This window comes from Leptonychotes weddellii, chromosome 16, assembly GCF_054177405.1.
Source record: "Leptonychotes weddellii isolate Sample4059 chromosome 16, ASM5417740v2, whole genome shotgun sequence".
NCBI lineage: Eukaryota > Metazoa > Chordata > Mammalia > Carnivora > Phocidae > Leptonychotes > Leptonychotes weddellii.
In genome coordinates, this window is record NC_138384.1 from 12,173,960 (window position 1) to 12,190,719 (window position 16,760).

At 47.9% G+C, this 16,760-nt stretch overlaps 1 protein-coding gene and 1 pseudogene across 1 annotated transcript in view; both read right to left on the reverse strand.

Annotated features, from left to right (window-relative positions):
- HYDIN (HYDIN axonemal central pair apparatus protein) overlaps positions 1–16,760 on the reverse strand; it is a 364,500-nt gene that overhangs the window by 72,186 nt on the left and 275,554 nt on the right. Inside the window, exons 46-54 of the mRNA XM_081806373.1 lie at positions 16,288–16,447; positions 13,847–14,476; positions 9,798–10,019; positions 7,773–7,981; positions 7,395–7,577; positions 6,192–6,311; positions 3,492–3,651; positions 3,217–3,389; positions 2,417–2,615 (exon numbers count right to left, since the gene is read on the reverse strand). Coding sequence (XP_081662499.1) covers positions 2,417–2,615; positions 3,217–3,389; positions 3,492–3,651; positions 6,192–6,311; positions 7,395–7,577; positions 7,773–7,981; positions 9,798–10,019; positions 13,847–14,476; positions 16,288–16,447 — 2,056 coding nt within the window. The remainder of the gene's footprint in view (positions 1–2,416; positions 2,616–3,216; positions 3,390–3,491; positions 3,652–6,191; positions 6,312–7,394; positions 7,578–7,772; positions 7,982–9,797; positions 10,020–13,846; positions 14,477–16,287; positions 16,448–16,760) is intronic.
- LOC115936774 (U6 spliceosomal RNA) lies at positions 7,284–7,383 on the reverse strand (annotated as a pseudogene).

Here is a 16,760-nt window from a genome sequence, read left to right on the forward strand (position 1 = left end):
AGTGCACCAGAGCACTTTCCAAAGGGACCAGAAAGCAAGGCACTTCCTCATGTAGATGTTGAAGGAATATAATCTGGGGAAGAGAAGCCTTAGACCACTTTGAGGAGCCTGAGGGGAAACCCACTGTGTCTGCTTTGACTGGAACACACAGGGATGCCACATCATCCCTAAAATAAAGAAATGTTTCCAGACCAATTGGTAAACAGCTGTCACATGACCTCTCCAAGAATCCCCTCTTGCCTGCCTCCCCCACCACTCCTACCATGGGAACCTGTGAAGGCCCCATGATCCAGCAAAAGAAGGATGAAGCTGACACAGCTGGGACCCCACACCAGCCATGTGGCCTGCGTTCATTGTGCAGAGACCCGTGTCTGTGTAGAGACTGATGTTTAAAACGTTGACTATCACCCTCTGATATTCAAAAACAATTGCTGATTAAATGAACCTGTCAGTATCTGTGTTCAGCTACCTTAAGGACGTCATAATGATAAGAGAGATTGGATCCATTGAGTGGACCCAAAAGTAGAAACAGAATTAATTCCTATAAGTTACAGTTGGAAATCTGAACCCAACCCAAGGAAGAATCAATAGTCAGACCTGCTCAAAGGTAGATCAGACTACTTTGAGTATGGGTAAGTTTTCTATCCCTGCAGCTATTCAAAGAGAAGCTTGGATAATCCCTTGATTGTTGCAGAATCAATGCAAGCATCAAAAATCAATGACATTCGGGGCGCCTGGGTGGCTCAGTCGGCTAAGCGTTTGCCTTCGGCTCGGGTCATGATCCCAGGATCCTGGGATCGAGCCCCGCATCGGGCTCCCCGCTCAGCGGGAAGCCTGCTTCTCCCTCTCCCTCTGCCTGCCACTCTGCCTACTTGTGCTGTCTCTCTATCTCTCTGTCAAATAAATAAATAAAATCTTAAAAAAAAAAAAATCAATGACATTCATTCATTCATTTGTTCATTTTACACATTCTACTGAGTACCTTCTACGTTCGGGCCTGTGCTAGACATTGGGGATATGATGGGGTAGTGGACTGGCTGGTGGCCATGTCTTAACCCCTGGAACCTGTGAATGCGACTTTACTTGGAAACAGTTTTTGCAGAGGTAATCAAGTTAAAGATCTCGAGATGAGATCATCCTGGTTTATCTGGGTTGGCCCTAAACCCAATGACAAATGTCCTTACAAGAGACAGAAGAGGAGAAGACACAGGCAAAGAAGGCCATGTGAAGACAGAGGCAGAGATCGGAGTGACGCAGCCATGAGCCCAGGAACTTCCAGAAGCTGGAAGAAGCGAGGAAGGATTTTTCCCTAGAGGCTTCAGAGGGACTGTGACCCTGCAGACACCTTAATTTCAGACTTCTGGCTTCCAGAATTGTAAGAGAATAAATGTGTGTTGTTTTAAGCCACTTAGTTTGTGGGCATTTATTACATCAGCTCTCGGGAATGAACACAGATGATGAGCAAGTCAGGCAAGACCTTGCCTTGATGGAGTTCACAGGATAAAGTAAAGAAACAAACAGGATATCCACCAGGGGGAGGCGCTCTGAGAGATACAGAAGGCAGGGTGAGTGATTGCACATAACGGGATTACTTCTACCCGGTGATTAGGGGAACCCAGTTGGAGCAGTGCTGTTTAGTGGACCCCACAGAGCCTGGGGGCAACATTCTTGGCAGGGTTGCTGCAAGGCCAAGGGCCTGAGGCAGGAAAAAGCCAAGAGTCGATGTGTGAGAGCTAGGGTAGATACCGAGGCAGGACGGGCCTGAGAAGCCGGTGGGGACCCTGGGCTTGATCCTCACTGCAGCTGGAACCAGCAGTTTGCTGCAGGGAGGAGAGGGGCCTGACCTGACTGACCTGGAGCAGGAACAGGGCCTCTGCTGAAGTCCAGGCAAGAGATGCCACAGGCGGCCTGGGAAAGGGTTGTGGCAGCAGTGTGGGCAGAGGAGTGGGTGGGCGGGAGATACACTGGGAGACAGTGGGAGCCCTGGGCTGGAGGGCAGGCTGTCAGGGGAAGGAGGGAATCCAAGACGGTTCTTAGGTGTCTGCTGGAAGCACCTGGGCAGAAGGTGATGTTACTGAGATAGGCATCTGAGCTGTGACCGGGTTTGGGAGTGTGGAATCGGGAGTCTCAGGCTTCCATCGGGATGGTAACAGCATTCACTCCCTCCCTCACTCACTCTGAGTGAGCGCTCTGTTTGTGGCACCGGGCAATCAGCCATAAACAAGACTGCCTTGATGGAGCTTACAGTTGTGTGCCGAGCAAGATGCTGTGGGTCAGCAGTTGTCAAACAGGGATCAGTTAGGAGCGTGTAACATGGAGACATGGCTCTGTGTGTGTGTGTGTGTGAGAGACAGAGAGAGAGAACCCAACATGTACACATCTTGATGACCAAGTCTGGAGATGTGTGAAGCCTCACCTCCAACCGGATCACCTTCTTGATGTTGACAGGTTTGGAGGGCTGGAAGTGAACTTGCAGGCTGTATTCAGCCTTGGGGGGGATGGTCCCCTGCATGGTGGACACGGTGAAGTCATCGCCCAGGTGCTCCAGGCTGGTGATCCGCCAGGCCACGGGCAGGGGCGTGACGTTGCGGAGAAGAACTACCTTGGAGTCTTTTCTGTGGAGACCAAAAGAAATTTTGTCAGTTTCAAATGATTCTGATCTATTATGGCAGGTCCGAAAAAGCATTTCTGGTTATTTCAATCATTGTTTAGCTCACTAAGCAGAGTTTATCAGGGAATGGGGCCTGGCAGTAATGATCAAGGAATGCAGGGTACGTATCATAATATTCTCTCTCAGTAGCCCCAAAAATAAACACTCTCTATTTAGAATAATAAACTGCCAGCGAGTGAAATGTTAAGTTCCAGTTTTGGTCTAGTGTTCTCTGTGCTTTAATTTCTAAACCAAAGATTCTTAACCTCTGAGGATAATGGACTGCTTAGAGAATTTGGAAAAAGTGAGTCGTCCTGAGAAAAATACAAATATGCACACACTTTGGCAGTTGATTTTTTTTGGAGGGGGTCGGTCCTGGACCCCATGTGTGAACTTCATAGGGTTACTAATCATCTGGGTTTGCACAGGGCCAGAAGTTTCCCTGGATGCAGGACTTTCAGTGCTAAAATGAGGAGAGGCCTGAGAAAATCAGGATGAGTTGGCCACCCTAGAACTTAATATTCTTTAAACCCCATTAGGGTCCTGGTACCATCCAGAACTCTGACCTGTGCAACAAGAGCCGGTCAAAATGCAATTGTCTGGAGTCCAGCTCTAGTTCTGGGCGGACACCTTGGCAGGTTAACTTGAAGACAGCTGGCTCTGGGTTCTCCTTGATGCAGCAGACAATGCAGTCATCAAAGACACCAACTGCGGTAGGGTAGGCCCATACATTCAGCACCTAAAGGAAGCGTCAAAACAGTATATTGATGCTGAGAATGCCGAGACCTCCAAATTCCCAAGAAAGACTTGCCCTGGAGGACTTGTTTCCATGCAACTGTACCTGCTTCTCATTGGGTTTTAGAGTCATGTTGACGGGCTCCAGGAAATAGGTGCTTGCTTTGACATCATTCTGAAAACAGAAGAACGCCTCCACAACCATTGGGGAATTGTTCAGGATGGTCAGTGTCTCCATGTTGCCTGGGAACAAGGAGGACTTGTACCTGGAAGTGAACAAAGATTAGGGGTGTGGATGTAAGGATTGACTGGGAGTTCAGGTGGCAAAGGAGACTGTGGGGCATACAGCAATGCCAGGGGGTAGTGCTGTACACTGAGGCAGTGGCCTGGCAGCTAAGAACACAAGCTTTGCAGTTACGAAGACTTGCGGCTGGACTTGAGCCCCCCCTGCACCACAAGCCTTGGTCTCCTCAGCTCTAAGATGCACGAAAATACTTCTTAGGATTTCTATGAGTATTTAATGCAATGGTGCACCTAATGCTCTTTAGGACAGCTATAGGTATCGAATGCCCAATAAATGCTAGCTATTATTGCAAAGAATTCTTTTTTTTTAAGTTTGTTTCTTTCTTTATTTATTTACATAATCTCTATGCCCAACGTGGGGCTCGAACTCATGACCCCAAGATCAAGAGTCGCATGCTCTACCAACTGAGCCAGACAGGTGCCCCATTATTGCAAAGGATTCTGAGAAACATGAGGCTCTATCCTTCCCAGGTCTTATATTCCCAGGAGATATAATCCTTTGAGAGCAACTTGTTATTTCACATATGCCTTAGAGATGATCACATTTACCTCCTTCTCTTAGACCTCTACAAGACGTCACTATTCTGACGTGGATTCATTTGGCGTGGTTCACTGTTATAAGCCTGTTTCTGTTCCTCTGTGCCTTAGGGAAAGAGTCACAGAGGTGAGCACTGTGGGCATCAGAAGCTGCTCAGTTAAGGGTAAAGAACAGAAAAGGAGCCATAGAAGGTACAAGGAATGCCAATGGAGATGCACGTCATCAGAGATCAGAGCAAAGGCACCATAGTACCCACTGGAGCCCAGGAACAGTCTGAAAAGCTTTTTGGATAGGTGGTGATGGAGGAAGGAAGGAGAGCAAATGGCAGAGTGCTCTCTGTGTCACGACCAAAGGGGTAGTGGCCTCCATATCGAACTGGTCATCACCATTAGGCAGCACTGCGCTAAGTCTCATGGGCTAAGAACTCATTATCCAGTTCAGTTTCACAAATCCGTGGGTGGGTGCTATTATTTTCCCACTTTGCAGATGAGAACATTGAGGCTCAGCAAGGTTTGAGAAAATAAATAAATAATACCCAGTTGTACTGGGCCTTGTTTTTGGGCCACCGTAATCCTTCTCCTCCTGGACCAGTGCTGTCTGGCCCCAAGTTCTGGTTGGTTCCAGTGCTGCCAGGACACATGCCTCTCTTAATGGCCATGACTCCCCTCCATCGTGTCCACGAACCTGACCCCCCTCCTTCTCTCTCCGAAGCCCGTTTACTGGGACCCTTCTAGTCGAAGATCCACTCCAGCATCAGCCAACCCTCTGCATCTTGGTTTTCTGGTCCAGCCTCTCAGGAAATAAACTCCAGTTATTAAGAGACTGGAGAACAAAGAGGGTTTGCTAGGTCTACCAAGTCCGCATGAACACAAACACTTGTCACAATAAATGCTAGACTAAATTAAGACATGCTTAGAGCTAGATCTAGTTTTGGTCTCGCCTCCCTGCCTACAAAGTGAGAAGTCTGTATATAACCAAAAAAACTGGTATCACTAAAAACATGACTGTCAGCCTCACCCGGGACCCCGAATTCTGCCTGACAACCTTCACCTGTTTCTCTAATATTCTCCCACTCCAACTTTCCACAAAAACTGTTTCATCTGCTCTCTATTTTCTCAACATCTTTATCTTCCCTTCGCTTCCCTCCCTGTTAGGGGTGACCTCACAACATGCATCATGGGGACCTTCTCACAGGCCCAACCACATCTGCACCTGAAGCCATCTGCCTTACTTCCTCCTAGTGGGCAATGATGGCCCCTCTTCCTGGCAAGAACAGCATCTCTGTATCCCATTTGTGTTGTCTCAGGGAGCTGTATCACCGATGGTCCTCACTTCCTCTGGAAACTCCAACCTCTTCCTCCCTGTGTCCCCTTGGCATCCAAACAGCATAAGAACAACACTGTGTGAGCAGTGTTCCCTGGACTCCATGTCTCCTCCCATCCTTGACTGCCTCCATTTCTCTTCACTGCCAAGTTTTCCAAAGAACTACCTTTACACCCCTTCTCCATTCACTCACCTCTCACTGACTCCTCAACTCACTTTGCTTGGGCTTCGTCCTCAGAAATCCCCAAAAGGACCTTTGTTAAGGCTCCTAGGACCTCCATGTGGTTGAACCCCATGGATGTCCTCTGCGAACCCAAACCACAGAGCTTATTCCTTGCTTTGCGTGGTTACTAGCTATACCTCCTAGGCATCTCAAACAACATATCCCAAAGTAAATGCCTGATCCTACTCTTCCCCCACCAAAACCTGGTCCTCCTCCAGGCTTTTCCATCTGGGAAGATGGCATCTGCATTCATCTGGGTGCTTAGCAGAAACTTGGGGCACAAGAACCCAGTTCTCCTGTGGTTCAGGGCTAACTGAGGCAGCAGTAGTAAAAGCTACGTCCACAAAGCAACCCTGCCTGTACTACTCATGAGTCCAACTGGGAGTCTGAAATCTGCCTTGAAATAACAGAACACTTACTTATCTCTTGATTTTCCACAAAGCAGTGGCCCGAAGTAAAACTTCTCCATTCTCATAACATACTTCTTAAAGATGACCTCATTTTGCTTTATGTCCATCTTCCGCTGAGTAAATACCACCCTGAACACAGGGGAGGAAGAGAAGAGGAGAGGCTCTCTGAATGCAAGGTCAATGCCTCCATTTGATGTTGACCTGAGCCCAACACTCCCTGTTTAGCAAAGGGTCCAGGTATCTGCGGACAGAATGATTCTTAATCTGAGGACCTCAGTTGAGCCCTTATTCGTGCTCCCTCCCTTCCACCACCCCCAGGGATGAGAGCTTGCACTTGAGAAAAAGTTTCCCAGGTTGTCTTTCATAATGAGGGGCTGATGGTAGAGCGGAGTTAGATTTCACATGCTAGTGTGCCCAGCTAGAAAAACTGACAATCTCTACAGAAAACAAGTTCTGGTGGATATTAACCAGCTTCGGTGTTCCTTGTCCAATGTGGCCCCCCTGGTGAGAACTGCAAAAAAGCTCCTCTCAGTGGATAAGCTATAAAAGGCTTCCTCCCCTGGAGGGCTTGTCCCACTAGCTTGCTCAGCCAGGTGACTTTATGTTGTGGATAAGGGGTGTGGTGGTGTTTGGGAGCTCAGAAAAATGTCCGCCTGTGGAGAGTCACACATTTAGTGATATTCCGGGACAAAAAGTCCGACAGTACGTATAAAACCCGCTTAAATTTGCTTCATAGTTAAATAAGCAAACTAACTTGCCAGAGGATGATGCTTCCCCTGCCTTCACACCTACTAACATTCCCTGTAGCTCACTTTGATGGTCCATGCCATTCCTGTGGCTTCGTCTATGTCCAGGACACTGAAGCCCAAAATGACCAGAGTGCCTGGCGTGCTGCCCCTGGTTCCACGTTAGCGGTAAGAGCTACCTTGCTCAAAGTGCCCCATGGGGCCAAATGGAAATGTTTCTGTCAACTCATTTATTGATTCGGTGTCTCTCTCTTTTAGGTGTATATACTATTTATCAACAGACAAGGCCTACAGATTTATTTCTTCTTGGATATACCCACAGTACGGCCTCGGCAGCCTGTGGGGCTTGGTGTGCAAAAATATGGGATGCTTCAGGAATCTGCGTGTCATCCTTATGCAAGGGCTCTGCTTCTCTGTATCATTCCAATTTGATCAACTTTCTCTTTTAAGGTAAAAATACACTTACTTTGGGTCTTGGCAAATGTAAGGGTAACTGCAGACACCTCGGCAATAGAGCTGGTACTGGCGGTGAGTTCCAAGGATCTCGAAGTTAAACGTCTGGTCAAAGTTCCCAAGCTCATTGGAAGAGAAGTGTATTCGCAGTGTCACCTCACCGTTGGCTGGCACGATCCACCGGAAATGATTCAGCCTGCAAACGACCACAGGACTTGTAAGGAGAGAAGGCTTCCTTTGGGCCAAGAGCAGACAGGACTGCTGCCTGGGAGAAGTCCTGGCCGCCCAGAGGGTCTGCTGGCAGGACAGCCCCGCTCCGTCGGGCGCTGTGACGGCCACGCCCTCCATTCAGGGCCCCGTGTTCCCTTCCCTGGGTGGCTCGGAGGCCCACCTGATGAACTTCTCCTGGGAGAGCTGCCCAGCGAAGTTGTTCTGGTCCATGTCCGACAAGGGGGCAATGACTCCGGCTGTTCCCCCAGAAAGGCCCTTCCTGTTGAAGGCCATGCGACGTTTGTCCTTCTGAGTGTCTCGGGCCTGATCCGCTTTTTCCTTTGGTTTCTGTCTGCTCCCCTTAGAGGAGATGGTCTGCTCCTCCTGGGTCTTAATTAAACACAAGCACGAGTCTTAAATATTCATTGACATACACACGAACGGAAAACAGAGATGCCTAGAACACGTGCGCGCTGCACGAGCCGGATGCTGGCGGCTGCCGAGGGCAGAGGAGGGCCCAGCCTACTGCACTAGTGGAGAAGAGGAGGAGAGAGACGTCTGTGCTTTCTTGGGCACCCCATTCCCTGAGGAGGAGGCCGAAGCCCAGAGGAAGCTTCAAGCTGCAGGGGAGTGTTCCTATACTGTGTTTTGTTGTGGTGTGTTTTTAGTACCTTTTACTCTAGACCCCTCGCCCCCTCCCAATCACACTGACTTTTGGGCAGACCAGGTTCTTATAGAATATGCCATACTCTGAAATTTTCTGACCATTCTTCGAGCACCATTTCACTTATTCCTTCATTCCCTGTATTTTCTGTAAACTGGAAATTAGGCGTAAAGCTTGATTAGATTCATAGAAGATGCTGCATATGTCACACTCCATCACAATGAGGGACCAAAAAAATGCCACCTCAACCCATGATTACACATGCATTGTGTTCACGTGGCTGGGATTGCTCCCGCCAGACCTGGCCTCCAGAACGTGGGCGTTTCCTTTGGCAGCTGGCTAGTCACCTGTGTGACAATGCTCTGGCTTGCAGTGAGGGTCTTGTTCCCTAACAAAGCACTGCCTTTTATATCAGTTGGTGCTCCTTAATTACTTCACTGGGGATAACAGAATAGAGGTTTTCTAAGCCTACTCTTCTTTCTATAGTTTTAGCTGCCATTCTTCTAGAATGAAGAGCTTTCCTTTGTCAACTGGGGATGAATTAGAGTTCCTCCTAAAATGGTAAGTTAAAGAATGCTTAACCCTTCTCTGTTAATGGCTAATTTTAAGGAAAAAGGTGGTGTCATAGTCACCTCTGAGGTTGGCAATTTTTTTTTCTTTTTTATTTGGACTCTGTTCTAGTAAGGTCTGTCCACTCATGCTGTTGATCTCAGATGATAATTCCCCACTTATTTGTAAAGAGAAGTTTGAGGTAGTCTCTTCACCTCATTGAGCCTGAGGCACGGCCTAGAGATGATTTTATTTCCTGCTGATTTTATTAGTCTTTGCTGATGCGCTTTTTGTAGGAAGCTGTGTGGAGAGATTCAAATTTGGGGCTATCATACTTCTCTGGGAATAAATAACCCCTCTCTAGGTTTTAATATACATACTTACTGCATATTATTGGTCAAATCTATTTTCCTTTGTGATTTATTCTATTAATTGCATATCTATTTTCTTCCACTTATATGGGATTTCATTTGGATTACTCATATTTTTAATCTAACTGGAATTAATTTTACTGCATCATATCAGGCAAAAAGCTAAAAAGTGAGTTTACCAAAATATCCAATCTCCCACTCATAAATTCTTTGATAATCTGTCCTTTTCCTAGTGTTGTGTGTTCCCTTAACTTATGTCTGTTGATTCTTGCATTCTCATGCACTGTGTAAACTACCTTAGCTTCCCAATACATCCTAATGTCTTTTTTTAAGAGCTGCTTTTGCTTATTATTTCTCCCAGATGAGCTTCTGAGCAATTCAACAAGTTCCCCAGACCATCCCACGGGGACTGCAAAGGGTAGAAGATGAGAGTCAGTCATTCTGAGAGAGGCTCATGTAGGATCCCCAGGCGGGATCTGCAACGAGTCAAGGGCAAACATGTCAGTGAGCATGACACCAAACACCATACTCTGTTTTCGACCACGCAGAGGGTGACCTTCCCTGTCTGCCCATCTGATGTCCTGCCAAGGTCAGGAGCACAAGTGGCTGGCTTGCTCCTTACCTTCCCGGAGCCCACGGTGCCTGAAAGCTCTGTTTCTGCTTCTCCTTCTCTTTTCTCCTCCAGTAGGGAGAGCTCTTCGGATGGGGGGATCACAAACACGAAATGCTTCAGGATTTCTGTTGTGGTCAAAGGCAGCCGCTTCAGGGGGTAGGAGATGATGGAGAATAAGGCAGGAGGTGGGATGGGTGGTCCAGAGGAACCCAGACCCAAGATGTCCAGGATCTAAAGGAAAAGCCCCTGGTTAATTCCCGATGCAGAGGGCAGGGTGCCCCCAGCTGCCTCCCTGAGTGAGCACAGGGTGGTTTGGACCCTCCTGCCTCGTCCTAACATTCTTGGGAGATGCCACTGCCATGGGCATGTGTTGGGGAAGGGGTGTGAAGGGTCTGTGACACAGCTCTGCAGGTCTTTTTAGACCCCCATGCCCCCAGACCAGGCTGGGGCTCTTGCTGTGGGCTGTGCGCTCCCTATCCTTCTCTTATCAAGGCCCTAGTCACCTTAGCGTGTCTGTCTCTGCAATTGGGTGATAAACTCCACTGGGACAGGAATTGGGGTGATACAGCACAGGGTCTAGCACATAGCAGGCACTCAATATATTTTAGGTACCAGCTCTTAAGATTCTTATGTCTATCAGGGAAATCCAGATCAAAACCTCAATGAGATACCACCTCACACCAGTCAGAATGGCTGAAATTAACAAGTCAGGAAACGACAGATGTTGGCGGGGATGCGGAGAAAGGGGAACCCTCCTACACTGTTGGTGGGAATGCAAGCTGGTGCAGCCACTCTGGAAAACAGTATGGAGGTTCCTTAAAAAGTTGAAAATAGAGCTACCCTACGACCCAGCAATTGCACTACTGGGTATTTACCCCAAAGATACAAACGTAGTGATCTGAAGGGGCACGTGCATCCCAATGTTTATAGTAGCAATGTCCACAATAACTAAACTATGGAAAGAGCCTAGATGTCCAACAACAGATGAATGGATAAAGAAGATGTGGTATATTTATACAATGGAATATTATGCAGCCATCAAAAAATTGAAATCTTGCCATTTGCAATGACATGGATGGAGCTAGAGGGTATTGTGCTAAGCAAAATAAGTCGATGAGAGAAAGACCAATTATCATATGATCTCACTGATATGAGGAATTTGAGAAACAAGACAGAGGATCATAGGGGAAGAGAGGGAAGAATGAAACAAGATGAAATCAGAGAGGGAGACAAACCATAAGAGACTCTTAATTTCAGGAAACAAACTGAGGGTTGCTGGAGTGGAGGGGGTGGGAGGGATGGGGTGGCTGCGTGATGGACATTGGGGAGGGTACGTGCTACGGTGAGCACTGTGAATTGTGTAAGACTGATGAATCACAGACCTGTACCCCTGAAACAAATAATACATTATATGTTAATTTAAAAAAAAGATTCTGATGTCTATAGTAAAGAGCTGTTTCATCTGTTTTCAGATCCCATGTTAATCTTTCAGTTATCTTTAAATGTTCTTTCTTTCTGATGCTGAAAGTAAGTGAGGGTTGGAGCAGGTCAAATATGGCAAAGAAAATAAGCCAAGGTTCTGGGAGTTGGGTAAAGGATGGGAATGAAGAGACAAGTCAAAAAGAAACTGGAGAGAAAATTCATTCCTACATCATTCTCCCCTTCTGCTCTGATATCAACTGAGTGAGCATCCTCCAGAGCAGACAGCTTGAAAATTTTGCAGCAGCTCCCTTCTCAGTATAGAATCCCCTCAGAATAAGCATGCTCTCACTACATAAGTCATTGTCACAACGGGAAATGTGACAGCCCTCTGGAGCATCGTTCTGTGGACCACATGGGCAGTTAGGCCGAGCAGGCAACTGTGTTCCTGGAATCCTGGGTTTCTGACCTGCAGGTCAGGCCGCCAAAGGCATTTCCTCACTAACGGGTAGCCAGCGTTAACTCCCAGGATTTGACTGTCTGTGAGGGAAAGGAACGGATAGTTTGTACCAATTATTAAATGGAGCCAGGGGCAAAGAACTGTAACCAACAGTCTAAGCTGTGGCTTGGAGTGTGGAGAGAATGAGAAAAGGCCAGAAGATAACCTTGGCTATAGTACTGGAACATAAAACAAGACGAGAAGAGGTTCTTTTTCAAAAAACATATTTCTGGGGAGAAAAGTGGCCATGAGTCCTCCCCTTGGGCTGAGCGGAGGCTGTGTGAAACGAGTGGTTTGGTGTCATGTGTCCCCCAACTGTCTTCCGCCCTTCGGCCCACCTGGACCACTGCAGCAAGACTCTGGTTGTGAGGCCACATCACACCCCAATCCGCCCCCTTGAGGAATTACCCGTGTTTTCCCATCAACTCTCACCTGCCAAATGTTCCTCCCAGGCTCTGTTCTCTCCCTGTTAAGGTTGCGTCTAATTTCTTACCAACTAAACTAGAAATCAGCAAACTGTGGCCCCCTAGTCAAATCTGGCCGCTACCTGCTTTTGTAAATAAAGCTGTACTGGGACAGAGTCATGTCCATTGATTTACATGCTGTTGGTGGTTGTGACAGAGGTTGTGGACCTGCAGCCTAAAATATTTGCTTTCTGGTGTTTTGCAGAAAAAGCTCATCTCTGGACAAAATGCTATAATAACCATCTCCTTCAAATCATCACCCAGCAGCTTCTGGCTATGCAATATTTGGTAGGAACAAAAAGCTATCTAATAGTATGATTTCTGTCACCATAGGAAGCTTGTGGGAACAAGATTTTCAAGTATTTGAGACTCTTGCTTCACTCCACAGTATACCTATCTTGCCAGCCTATAACAATATTTAAAATCAACCCTAAAAATCTGTAAAGATCTTATTAAATTCAACACCCAAAAAAGCAAATAATCCAGTTAAGAAATAGGCAGAAGACATGAATAGACATTTCTCCAAAGAAGACATCCAGATGGCTAACAGACACATGAGAAGATGCTCGTCAGTCATTATCAGGGAAATGCAAATCACACCTGTGAGAATGGCTAAACTTAACAACACAAGAAACAACAGGTGTTGGCGAGGATGCGGACAAAGGGGAACCCTCTTACACTGTTGGTAGGAATGCAAACTCATGCAACCATTCTGGAGAACAGTTTGGAGGTTCCTCAAAAAGTTAATAATAGAACTACCCTACAACCCAGCAATTGCCCTACTAGGTATTTACCCAACGGATACAAAAATAAAGATTTGGAGAGGCACATGCAGCATCATCAACAATAGCCAAATTATGGAGAAGAGCCCAAATGTCCATCAACTGATGAATGGATAAAAAAGAGGTGGCATATATACAATGGAATATTACTCAGCCATCAAAAAGAATGAAATCTTGCCATTTGCAACAATGTGGATAGAGCTAGAGAGTAGTATGCTAAGTGAAATAAGTTGATCAGAGAGAAGTGCCTGGCTGGCTCAGTTGGTAGAGCGTGCGACTCTTGATCTCAGGGTCATGAGTTTGAGCCCCATGTTGGGCATGGAGCCTACTAAAAAAAAATAAGTCAGTCAGAGAAAGGCAAATACCATATGATTTCACTCATGTGGAATTTAAGAAACAAAACAGATGAACATAGGGGAAGGAAAAAAAAAGAGAGAGGGAAACAAACCATAAGAGACTCTTAATGATAGAGAACAAACTGAGGTTTGCTGGAGGGGAGGTGGGTGGGGGATGGGTGGGATGGGTGATGGGTATTAAGGAGGGCACTTGTTGGGATGAGCACTGAGTGTCATACGTAAGTGATGAATCACTAAATTCTACTCCAGAAACCAGTATTATATTACATGTTAACTAACTAGAATTTAAATAAAAACTAAAACAAACAAAAACTCTACAGGCAGTTTTTTATGAGGTTAGATGGAATAATTTAGATCTGCGGAACTTTCTCTGGATTTTCACCAACTAGCAAAAGGTCCTTTTAGCCACTGTTGTCTCATATCCAAGGGGGCCTCAGAGATTAATGGAATGAAATGGGTACAGAAAGGAACACTTTAATGGCGCTTAGCACAGTACCCGCTACCTGATTATGTCTCCATCCTGGAGAAGATTCTGTACCTGATCCCCTTTGGGAAGCCTGTCATTCTCAAGGGCCAGCTTCCAGCTCAAGCCTTCGAAGTCGGGCGTCTGGACGGTTATGAATGGCACACCCAGATCCTTCTTCCCCTCGTGGTGGTCCTCCTCCCCTCCTTCCCCCTCTCCGCCGTCACTCCGCTCCTCCAGTGCCCTGAGCTTCTCTAGACGCTCTCTCTCGGCCTTCTCCCGCTCCTGGCGTTCCTTCTCGGCTCTCTCCTTCTCCGCACGCTCCCTCTCTCTGTCCTTGCGGCCTCGGCGCCCACCTGACGGAACCTGGCGCTGGTCGTCAGGCTCGTGGGGCATGTCCTCGGCGCCAGTGTGATGCACCAGAATGCCTTGCTTCCGGTCCCAGTTCATGAGGATGTTCTGAATATCCTTCAGAGTCAACTCATAGGTCTTAAACTTCTGGGCCAAGTGCTTGTCAGCATCCTTCAGGAGGTCCCCTTCGCTGTCCTCTTGTTCCTGGGCAAGGGGAAACCCGAGCATGTGGATATCTCCTAGCTGGTTCTTTCTCCTCTTGCTTAGATCGTCCTTCTCATTTAAATGTTCCCTAACAGATACTTTCCTTTCTAGTGCATCCATCTTGACCTCTAGTTTGGAAAAAGTAAGAACCTAAAAAGCAAAACACATAAAACATGCTTAAAACAGTTCTTCAAGGGAGAACAGACTGCATAAGGAAGCGCAAGATGACACTGTTCTGAAAGAGGCCTCACAGGATTCCAGGTGCCTCTTGCTTACACCAGGGCTCTGTCTGAGAATCACCTTGGGGGTCTTTGTTAAAAGATCCTCTCCATAGCCCTTTGTTGGCAACAAACAGGAGTTTAGAATGTGGCTGTGCCCCAGGCTTTTTAAAAAAATGTATATATTGGGGCGCCTGGGTGGCTCAGTCAGTAAGTGTCTGCCTTTGGCTCAGGTCATGATCCCAGGGTCCTGCGATTGAGCCCCACATTGGGCTCCCTGCTCGGCAGGATGCCTGCTTCTCCCTCTCCCACTCCCCCTGCTTGTGTTCCCTCTCTCGCTGTCTCTCTGTCAAATAAATAAATATAATCTTAAAAAAATATGTATTTATTTACGTAACCTGGCATAGAGAAACTAACTTGATTCTTTTTCTCTTTCTAAACTTGCTTTGTGGGCTCTGATTTTCTTCTCCCCTGGATGAAATCCTTGGGGAGGCTCCAGAGGTTTCTGGTCATTCTTTGGTGACATAAAATCCAGTCGAGTCTAATGATGATTGCTGGCAGGACAGCCCAGAGTCCCTGTTCTGGATGACAGCGCTCCTCCTCCCTAAGGTCGGGCTTGGAGGCAGGCCTGGCCAGGGTTGGCTATCCCCTGGCCTCACTCCTCCTCCACATCTGTCTGCATCTCTAACTCAGCCTGGGGAGTGTGGACAGGTCTGTGGTGGCACAGCTGTCTCCTGGAGGGGTCGCTCACTGAGGAGGCAGGGGGCTTGGCCACTACTGTCTCTTTCTCCATCGTCAGTAAGAGTCACTGCCAAAACCCAGAGAGTTCTGTTTGGACATGAGATTTCAGGCAGAGGACTTTGTGTGGAAGGAGGGGCTGCAGAGGGGTAGGGAGGGCTTACACTTGGAAGATTTTGGGAGCCCGGCACAGACCAGTGACAGGCTAGACTCCAGGCCTGCATGCTTCTCGTGCTGTTCCTGCTCCCAAGCCTGGGCCATTTCTGCACGCTCAGACCCCGCTCCTTCCTGAGCTCTACTGGACTGTGACCCCTGGGCACGAATTCCTCTGCTCTCACGTCTACCCAGATGTGGTCACTGTCTCACCTACTGGGACCAATCTGCACCTTGTCTGGGAGCCTGGCTTTCGCTGTGCACACCAGCCAGCTAGCTACCCTGCTGGGCTGTGAGCGCCACCCTGGCCGCTCTACGTCTCCCGGGTCAGGGCAGCAGAGACGTGACTGCTAAGCTTGGCCGGCAGATAAACTACCACCACATGTCCGCAAGGACAAGCTGATGTTAGAGTGTCTTCCTTGACGGTTGTCAAGATAAGCTCTTGGTTGAACACAGGGGTTCCACTGACTTTGTGGCTCACTGGAGGCCAGCTGTTAATACCAGCCTATTCAGCAGCATCCAGGGGACTTGGCGGCACAGTGGAAAGAGCAAGGACTGTGGTCAGACATAACTGGGTGGGGTCCTGGAACTGTCTCTCTCGGCCCCAGACGGGGCTCATGTCTCTGAACCCCGCAGGGCGGGAGGGGGGCCAAAATAAAGTGCAGGAGAGCTCTTGGCACACAATCAGCTTTCAACCAATGGTGGCCCCTTCCCTCCTACCTCCTGCTCTACCACAAGATGCAAACAGTATCAGGCCGGTTTTCTGGAAGGGAAATGTACTGGCTTGATGGGCTGGTTACAGTGGCTGCTCACTGTTCTGCCTCTTGGTAAGGAGCAAGGGAGGGTCGCTACCTGCCGGTTTGTTTGAGATTTCTTTGGGAGAGGTTCCTCCTTCACTGGTCCGTGCTTTGGCCTTTTAACCTTCCGTTTTAGCTCATCTTCTTCCTTTTGCCGCTCGAGCTCCTGCTGTAGCTTCTTTTCACGCATCTCCCTTGTCAGCCTCTCCAGCTCCCTTCATCAAACCAGGCAGAGGAGACAGAGTTCAGAGCCCCTGCCCTGAGCCCCTCCTCTGTTTTGGGGTGTCTGGTGGGAGGACATGGGAACAGTTTTCCTTGGGCATAAAAAGAAAGAGTGAACAAAAGAAATCTGGGTAAATAGGAAGGCAGGAAGGCAGGAAGGAAGGGAGGAAGGAAGGAAGGGAGGGAGTTAGGAAGGAAGGAAGGGAGGGAGTTAGAAAGGAGGGAGGGAGGGAGGACATGGGAACAGTTTTCCTTGGGCATAAAAAGAAAGAGTGAACAAAAGAAATCTGGGTAAATACGCAGGCA